The sequence below is a fragment of the Pseudopodoces humilis genome, chromosome 16 (genome assembly GCF_049639895.1).
Source record: "Pseudopodoces humilis isolate 2021_Gansu_Grassland_sample_001 chromosome 16, ASM4963989v1, whole genome shotgun sequence".
In the NCBI taxonomy this organism is placed as follows: domain Eukaryota; kingdom Metazoa; phylum Chordata; class Aves; order Passeriformes; family Paridae; genus Pseudopodoces; species Pseudopodoces humilis.
The window spans coordinates 242,100-251,599 of NC_142215.1; the positions used below are offsets into that span (position 1 = coordinate 242,100).

Sequence of the window (9,500 nt, forward strand, 5' to 3'; positions counted from 1 at the left end):
CACATGCCCCTGGCCCTGAGTGCATGGTACCCACAAGTAGGGCCCAGCCATGTGGCATTTTGTTGGCGGTGCCAGCTGGGCACCCCTGTGACTGGAGCAGGACAAAATGCCTAAGCACTGGTAAATGCTGCTCTCCCCTCTTCTGATTTCTGATCCTAGAGCAGCACAGGCTGGACAGGCCTGGGCACAGGCCTGAGACAGTGGTGACAGCTAATCATTCATGCCCTGCTCAGACTGGTGCCTCCTGTGCTGCCCCAGATCACCATGGCTCACAAGGAAGGTGCAGAACAGGATGGCCATGTCTTTGAGAGCAAAGGGACCAGTGTGTAAGAAAATCAAATCTTTAATCAAACCCTCCCACCCCACTTAGGTAGAAAAGCCAAGCAGGACCACAGTAAGGAGATGCAGTCACTGCTGACCACCCCAAAACAGGGCCCAGACTAACACCAGGGACAGTACAAACAAGGGGTTGTAGACCAGATGGGTGGAAAAGTCCTGTAATTCTTCCAGAAGCGGATGTGCTGGAGCCAGGGGTGGTGCTGCAATGTGGCAGACACTGCTAAAACTCCACGGTGGCCATTGCTGAGACATAACTGTGGCCAGCAGCCTGGCCAGCACCACAGGCTATGGTGCAGGCTGTCCTCCACGGTGCATGGGCAAGGAACCCATCAGGTCTGCTCAGCACAGGGAATGGGACACCGCTTCAGGGTAGGCATGCTACAGGCAGGGGAAGGGCTCGTCACCACAGGATTCCTGGAACATGTCCCTCCTGGCCCTGCCCAGGCTCTAGCAGCTGGCAGAGCAGTGCCCTCCTGCCAGCATCAGCCACACCAGACTCTCCTGCCCGTGCTCTTAGGTTGTTTTTCGCTTCTTGGCTGAGGGTCTCTCAAAGACATCCCGCACCCCTGCTGCCTTCTGCTTAAAGAACTTGGTGTTCTGTGCACTCTCCTGGCCCCAGGCAGAGTCAAAGGACGTGGTGTCCTGGTCCACCAAGTGTGTGTACTTCGTCCGCCCTGAGCGCCCAAAGTTCTTGACCTGGGGATCAGAAGAATTTGTGAGCCAGTGTTCAGGGGGGATGCAGGACCTGCTGCTCCCCCGTGCTCAGAACTCCCACCCCTTGGCATACGGGCTGGGCACCCTCTGCCAGCACACCCACCTGCATGACTTTGGGCAGGATGGTCTTGTTGAAGTGGTCCTCAAGGGTCGGAGCACTGAAGTCCCTCTTGTACACCTCCTCATCCTCATCCTGCAGGAGAACAAACCTGCTCAGCCTAAAAGGTTCCAGCAAGTCTTGGCAGCAGTGGTGGAAGCTGCCTGAAGGTCATACTTCTGCTCTGCCAGGGCTGCCACAGCACTTGCAGCCCTATTAACTCCCACTAGAGTGGGGGATGTGAGCGTTGTTCCCCAAGCTGCTTCTCCAGTGGCCCATGCAGAGCTGACTTGGTTCTGGCTGGGTCTGTCAGCCCAAACAGCAGCACAGGGACAGCTCTAAAGCTTCAGCTCAATTTCAACTGGGAACCCTTAATCTGCCATGCTCTGGTGAGGTCAATCTGGGTCAGTTTCAGCCCCATGCTGCCTCTGAAGGTTGGCTCTTGTCCCATGGCACCCCCAGCCCCAGGGCACTGTGGGAGAGGCGGGGGTACCCACAGGGAAAAGGTAGCCCTGCGGTCTCACAGCCGCAGCCATGCCTGGGCCTCAGCACACTCACCATGAAGAAGGCGCCGCGGTGGTAGTACTTCTGCAGGAATTTGTATTTGCCCTTTACTGCCTTGTTGGTGATGACTTTGCCATTGGCCCGGAGCTCAGCCCGGCGCTCCTCCTCTGTCAGGTTCCGCATACGCTCGATCTCTGCCTTCTCTTTCTCCATGCTGGGTGGGAGAAAAGCCCCTGAGACCCTGTGTCCCCACAGCATCTCCTGGGAGAGAGGGCTGCCACCAGCTACCACCTGAGAGTTTACACGTTTACTGCCGGGGAGCAAAGGCACCCCAAGGGTGGGCAGGAGGGGCTCTGGGCACTCAGTCCAGCTGGGACCCTGCTGCCAAAGGGCAGTCTGAGGAAAAGGTGCTTCAACTACCTGTGGGCTCTCAGCCTCCTGTCTACCAGACCATACTTACGCTTCTCGTTCTTCACGGTCTCGTTTGATACGCTTCAGCTCACGGACTTTCCAGGCCTCGTACTCCTCCTCATCGTTCTCGTCATCTGTATCAAGTGCATCCAGTGCTGCCAGTGAGCGCTTGTTCTCCTCCAGCTCCTTCTTCGCTTCCTCTTCTACAATCTGCAGTGAGGTCCAAGCTAAACTTGCTGCAGTCATTTCCCCCTCCAGCCTCCAGCCCACCCCTCCGCACCTTAAGCGTGTACTTGCGTCTCTCCTCTGCCATCCTCTTTGCCTCCTGCTCCAGCTCCTTCTGCTTCAGGGCTTCTGCTTCTCTCTCCTGAACTGTGATCCGGTCCTTCCTGAAAGCAGGGCCACAACAGCCACTCAGCCCTCCCATGAGCCAGTGCAGCCGCTCAGTCTCTCACTGGCTCCCACACTGCAGCTGCTTTTGCCCTCTCCAAGACAGGTCGAGTCCTGGAGATCTCCCTTTTCTGGGGACTACCAAGTCCCTTTGCCACCGTATGTATGGCCCTTTCCCAAAGTCTCTGGTCAGACTCCACACAGCCTGATCCCACAGCAACGCAACTGATATGGGGCTGTAGATGCAGGGATTGCCCCTTGCTCCCTAGCTGAGCCCTGCCAGGCTGTGACCATCCTGTCCCACCCCAAGGAGGTGAATGGCTTCCTCAGAGTGAGAAGAGACCCTGGCAGTAAGGTCTCCTTGGGCCTCAGCTTCTGACAACCATGATCCAGGGCCAGCCCACGCACTTCCATCACCTACTTGCGGATAAAGACTGGTTTGAGACGTGGCTCCATTTCATCTTCGCTGTCCGTGTACTCCTCATACTCAGACTCTGACTCAGACTCTTCTCCAGACCGACCCTCATCTTCCAATTCCATCACTTCCATCTCCTCAGTTTTCCTCTCCTGTGCTCGCTGACGCATCATCCCGCGCCGACGCTCAATCTCCTAATGGGGACAAGTACAGAGGAGTCAGAGGTCAGCCCTGCTGCCACTTCTTTCTCTCCTGTGAAACACACATCATGTCTGGAGTGTTGGCTTTGAGAAGATGCACCTGCCTCTCTGGGCGTGGCGTGGCCTCCCCAAGTGTCCCATGCCAGAGGATGGTGACCCACCAGTTAAGTCATGGCTAGGTGTGACACTTGTCCAGATACATCAGAGAGCCCACATATCCATGCAAAGGGCCCTTCCAGCTTTGCTAGGCCCATTGTCCAGCTCTGCAAACACACCTCATCATCGATCTCTTCCTCTTCCTCTTCACTGGTGTCCTCCCGTTCCAGGCGCCAAGCTTCTCCCCCCTCCACTTCTGAATCGCTTTCTCCAACCACTTCAGGTTCCACGATTTTGCGGTGTCTTGCCAGCCTGCAAGAGATGCCAGTTACAGTACTTGGAACATAAGGGGGCTGCAGGAAAAGGACTCCTCACAAGTCGCTTCAAGCAGAGCCATGGTAAGGCTGGGACTGCCAAACATGGCCAGAGCTAATGCGTTCTCTCCCAGGAGACTGCAGTGGCTGGGCACTGGCAGCTCTTCCCTGTCCATGCTTCAAGGAAGAAGTGGCGTTCCCAATGAGATGACTCCTTGTTAGTGGAAACAAAACCAACAGCAGCTCCACGGGAGGCAAACAGCACTCAGTGCTCCCTACCCAGGGTATATTTCATGAGACACTATCTTTCCTCACTATCCTGAGCCTCAGCACGCAGCACTAATTTCTGTTTTCATGCCTGTTTTTGCTACCATCCACCCAAACACACCTGGACATGGGCTGCACCTGGCTGGTTCCTGGTTGGAAAGCAGTCCAAGGCACAGTGCAGAGCGGATATGGGAAGTCACAGACACTCCTGCAGTGCCTGGACAATGTTCCCGGCTCCCGCCCTGTGCAGTTTCTCCCTGTAGCATAGCAGAGTCCCAGCTGCCCAGCCCCAGACAGGCAAAGGGGGCTCAGCTGTTGCCTGACCCAGCACTCACCGCTCCTCCACATCCTCGGCAATGCGGTTCTGGAGACGCCGGAGCCGGGGGTCGTTGGCCAGTTCCTCCTCCTGTTCCTCGGGCTCCACCTCTTGCTCCTTCGCCTTCTTGATGAATTGGAACTCCTCGTCCTCCTCCTCCGAGGACTCCATGGGCGCGTAGTCGGGCCGCTTTCCCGACACGTACCGCTTCACCTTCACCTTCTCCATGGACAGCTCGCCTGCGGGCGCCGGGCAGTCACCGGGGGTCACGGCCCCGCGCCCCCGCCGCCCCGGTCCCAGCCCCGGTCCCGCGCCCATCCGGCCACCCCGCTGGGCCCCGGCCCCCCAGCTCACCCTTCTCGTTGCGGACGGGCACGGCGCCCGCCGTGGACTGGATCGGCGGCTGCTTCATGAGGGCGCTGGGGACCGACATGGTGGCGGCGGGCGGAGGCCGGGCCGGGCCGAGCGGTGCCGCTGACAACGGCGCCTCGAGCGCTCACCCGGAACCGGAACCTGTCACTTCCGCCGCGACCAGGCCCGTGCCGGGGGCCGGAAGTGACGTTGGGCCGGGGGTCGCTGCCGGGACGGGGACCGGGGTTCCGGTTCTGCTCCCGTGCCTGCGTTCGGCCCGGGGCGGGGTGCGCCGGACCCTGGGGCTGGGTGGCACGGGGAGTCTCCGGTCTTTTCGCCGCCCGCCTTCGGCCGGGAGAGGCTCCGTTCCCTCCCGCACGGTGCGGGTTTCCCTCCCAACGGGCGTCAGGGCGAGGCACCGGCCGAGCGGCCGTCGGGGACACCGGGCAGCTCCGCGATAGGCCTCTGCCGCTCGGCCTGGGCGCGACTCGCCTGGCGCCTCCGGCCGTGGCCGAACGGCGCTGGGGCTCTGCAGGTCCGGCCGCCCCTGCTGCCGCCCCCCGGTGTGGCGGGGAGAGTTCCGTGCGGGGCTGGGTCTGAGCCGGCCACTGCTCAACACCGGGGCCTCGGGGTCACCCGTAACTCGCTGGGCTGGGGGAAACGCCCTGCGTCTGGCAAACTCCTGTGCCGAATTCCCCCCGCACAGCCTGAGAAAACCGCGGCTGGCTTTGGTGCGCAGCGGGGCTGGTGGGTCTGCGCTGTCCCCGCTGCCAGCGCGGCTGCTCGGGGCAGAGCGGGGCCCGGGTGACTCCGGCTGCTGCTGAAGCCGTGCAGTTCCTCCCTGCAGCGTGGCAGGGCAGGCCGCCTGCCTTTGTCCTCGACAGCCGGAGCCAGCCCTGGCCCGAGTCTTCCTGCTCTACCCGCTGCCAGCCAGCCCCTGCACGCCCCAGCGCTGTGGCCTGGCTCTCCATCTCCCGTGCCGCAAGGACAAAGCGCTCCCGCGGCTCGGCTGCTGCCGTGGGGCAGGAGCTGCGCTGCGGGGCCGGGGCAGCTCCTGGGAGTCCCGTTGGCATGGGTGTGGTGAAGTGGCCGTGGGGAAAGGCTGGGGTCGCGGCTACTTCGTAGGAGTTTCTCCGTAAGCAGCCGGGTGCTGCCTGTGTCAGCACGTCTCAGCTCCCGAGGGGTGCGATGTTTCACAGTGTCGGAGCGAGTGGCTGGTGTGGGATGTCCCTAGGCGCGCATCCTGCCGCAGAAGATAATGGTTTCTCTTAAGTTGGGTAAAACTGCGTCACAAGCCGCTACAGCCATGTCTGCCACCTTCTGCCGGCTTCTACGAAGAAAGGAAGAGGTTTTATCTTCCAGGAAATCTGCTTGCTATCAGGGAAATTTAGGAAGCAGGGGGTCAGAGCCATGCTTTAACAGTTCACTGGCAGTAGGAGAGCAGGTGCTCTTGTGCTTGTGTGGCAGAGGCCATGTGGGGTGAGCCCACTTCTGGCAGCCAGGAAAGCCCAATGCACATTTGCTTTTCCAGTTGGTGGGTCAGCACTGGAGCACGATCCCTAAGGGAGTGCAGGGAAGTGTTTTTCTTTTGGTGTCCTTGGTCTGGGCTGGGAGATGTCCCTCTGGCAGAACCTCCTGCATCCAGTCTAGGGGAGAGCAGACCAAATTTTTGGCAGCAGTACTACCCTGGTCTGGTCCCAGAAGTGGCTGCAGAGGCCCAAGGCCACCATGGAGGTTTGCTCTCTCTCCTGGGGGACTCTCCTTGGTGTACAGAGATGCCAGGGCTGGGCAGATCCAGTTGGGTGACCATGATCTGGCTGGGCTGCAGGCGAGGGTGGCAACCCCAGGCACGGTTGTGCCCTTCTCTAGAAGTCCCTTCTCTAGTTCTGGGGAAGGGTGTCCCTGCAGTGCCCTCCATACAGACCTGTCTCTGCCACAGGCAGAAGTATGGGATCTGTCTAGGGCTCTCCTGCTTCAGTGTGTCCCTGCATGAGACAGAGTTTTCCAGGCTCCCTTGATGCCCTGAAGCTGGTGGTTTGCCTGAGCAAGTGAGGCATTGGTGCCTTTATAATCCTACAGCATCTGTAGCCTCTGCCAAGAATGAGCAAGAGTGGATCTGTGTGCTTGTTGTTCTGCTTCTGGCCTTTGTGCCCAGGTGACAACCAGACCACCCACTCTGTGTTTATGTTGTTAATGTTGGTTGTCACAGTGTGTTCCCACCTGGTGAGTCCTGTGCCACATGGCAAGGAATAAACTCCAACAGGGCTTGGAGGAACGTTTGGCCACAGTAGCTAAGGGGAAGCTTGGGCATTGCACACAAAGCAGATGCTGTCCCATTCAGGCGAAGCAAAGCTAAAGACCTGGGCAAACAGGAAAATGCCTTCAAGCCTGGCTCAGTTCTGTGGCTGCAGGTGCTGAAGGCACTGGCAGAATGATGCTGTGAAGTCTCTTTGCCCCATGTTCCCTTTCCCCAGCACAGTGGGGCACAAACACTGACATCTTGGCCCTGCAGCGCTTGGCACTTGGCAGCTGGGTTGCAGAGGGGTGAGAGGCACTTTGTGGGGCTGAGCCCCCCGTTCCTGGGGCGGTGTGAGTCCATGGAAGGCTGGCAGTCATTCCATGAGTGAACCTGGAGCATGGGCCAGTCTCAGTGCTGTGCCAGCCACACCTGCTGGTCTTTGGGCTGCGTTTGGGTGTCCATACTTGTGAGCATGCCCTCCCCACTGAAGCCCCTGGACACACGGCATTCCTACTGCTGGGCTGCAGGGGGGCTCCCAGCCTGATGTTTCCTGCCTGGGTGTGCTTGTGTTCCTGTGCATGTCACTTGTGTGGAACGCCCCAAGTGCCACAGGCACCTTATGGACTTAGGCTGGGCAAGGATATCCCTGCACCTGTACAGTAGGTGATGACAGGGTGCTGTCACAGGATGTGATGGAAGGGCATGTCCCACAGCCCAGAGCAGAGCCAGACTAGGCTGTGGATTGATACCTTGGCAGCATTATGACTGCTGCTGACAAAGCCTAAGGAAGATAGTTACAGAACCCACCTCGAGCTACTCTTTGTATCTGCAAGGACAAGGTCAGGGTGTTTGGGCTGGGCCTGAGTCCCTGCATGTGGCTACAGCGAGATGTTTTGTCTGGCAGCCAGAGATGAATAGAACTGCAGGAGCCAGCAGGACCCTGTGGAGCACGGATCCTGCCTGGGCCATGGCAGTACCAGCTCCCTGGGCACCAAAGGGCCTGCAAATAGTATCGATTGTGGAGGGGTGGGGATGGACTGGAGAGACTCCAGGGAAAGGGACTGCAACCTTAGCTTCGGGAGAGCGTGAGGATGTGTTCAGGGAGAGGGATGGACAGCACAGCAGAGGGGCTGTGGGCTCACCTCTGCTGGCATTGGGGGCAGAGCAGGCTGCTCTGTGCTGGGTAAACTTTCTGGTATTGATTTGGTCCATCCAGATCTTTCCACCTGCTGTTGCTGCCTGTTACTTGGTTTTCTTTGTTGGTTTCTCTGTGTGGGCTCTCTGTCCTTTCCCTGCTGTTGCCCATTTACTGGCTGCTTTCACTTGCAATCCTGCAGGTCCCCCAGGCTGGGGTGCCTGCAGACAGGGGTGCAGCCCTGTGCTGCTCTGCCTCCCAGGGAGCTTGGGCAGATGGGAAGTTGTGTTCTGCAACCTGAAAGCTAAAAATTAACCTGATTTTTCCATGAAAGTGGGTTTCTATTGATTGTGTGTGTAGCCAAGCCACACCACAGTCTGCTCAGTGAAGGGGAGTGGGGGGGACTCTCTCCCACCCTCCGTGAGCAGTTTGGCTCCCTGTGGCTGTAGTGAGAACCCCAGGGGATCCTGTCAGGGCAGACCTCATAGGAGGGGACAGTACGGCTGGCTGGCAGAAGTGCTGCCAGTCTGCTGGGCACTGCTGCATGGAGCAGCTGCTCCTGCTGTCTCCTGGACTGCACTGGTGCCTCTGAGCCGTGGTCCCCAAGTCTGAGAGGAGGGTTCATGATCCTGGCAGTTGTGCGGCAGTGGCTGTTTCACCCCCTCGCTGCATCATGGCTGGGGGCAGAGAGGGGTGCCCGACAGCCCCGTGAGGCAAGTGGGGCACAGCAGCCACTCAGGTCCTTGCTGGTGGCCCCACTCTCTGCTCCGTCTGCAGCTGGGTCCCAGGGGGCTGCTGGGACAGCGGCTCTCCTCCTTGTCCGTGGCGTCGTGCCACCTGCAGCCAGGTGCTTCCCGGCACAGGTGTTTTCTTTGGCACAGCTGAGGGGTCAGTGCGGGTCCCAGGCCAGTGGTTTGTGTAAGAGCCTGGTTCTTCCTGCCTGCCTGCCCCGCAGCGCTGTGACAAACCCGTGGTGACAAGGGCCCTTTGTCAGCTCCTCTCCGCATCGCATGTCACAGAGCCAGGTGCAGCAGCTCCTCACCTGCCTAGGCACTGCTGCCAGCGCCCAAAGGAGGCATCCAGAGATAAGGTTCGTGGGTGGGGCAGGCAGCCTGCCTCCCATCCTCCCTCCCACCGCCGGTCTGGACTCCAGCTCCACACCTGGCCCTGTCCACACATCCTCCATAAAACTCCGCGGGGCACAGCTGGCTCCCTGTGCCCCCAAGGGCCAGCCTGGGCTTGCCGGCCACAGGGACGATTTCTGAGCATGCTGCAGTGACACTGGGGTGAGTGCTGCCTGTCTGGCGGGTGCCTTCTCCCCCTGGTGGGACCGTGGCCCTGAAGGCGGGCCTGGGGCACCGTAGCCCCTGTGGCTGGTGGTCTCTGGTGCAGCACTTGGGGCTGGATGCCAGGGTCAGCCCAGCCTGAATACCTGTGGCCAGAGTGCTGTCCTGCAGAACTAACCCAGTTTAGCACAGCAACCTGCCCTGTGCTAGATTTTCTGGGCTGTTCTCAGCATCTCGGTTACCAAGGTGACAGTTTCCTGTGTGATTGCTAATGCTTCATGATCTCGATCATGGTATCTGAGTGACTTCCTTTTCTCTGTAAAGAGCACTAGGACCTGCTCCTGCCCAGGGCTGCCAGACTCGTCACAAGTGTGGAGGATTCAGGTCAGTTTGGGTTCAGGTCACTTTGGGCTCTGCTGCATTTGT

The 9,500-nt window shown here is 59.5% G+C and overlaps 1 protein-coding gene across 1 annotated transcript; it reads right to left on the reverse strand.

Moving 5' to 3' along the window:
- Nucleotides 1-327: 327 nt before the first annotated feature.
- MFAP1 (microfibril associated protein 1) lies at nt 328-4,598 on the reverse strand. The gene is made up of 9 exons (XM_005521689.2): nt 4,418-4,598; nt 4,083-4,302; nt 3,346-3,478; nt 2,877-3,064; nt 2,346-2,454; nt 2,115-2,275; nt 1,709-1,868; nt 1,157-1,246; nt 328-1,035 (listed from the first exon to the last, which is right to left on the reverse strand). Exons 1-9 carry the CDS (start codon nt 4,494-4,496, stop codon nt 853-855), a joined length of 1,323 nt encoding a protein of 440 aa, XP_005521746.1. The 5' UTR covers nt 4,497-4,598; the 3' UTR covers nt 328-852.
- Nucleotides 4,599-9,500: the final 4,902 nt, after the last annotated feature.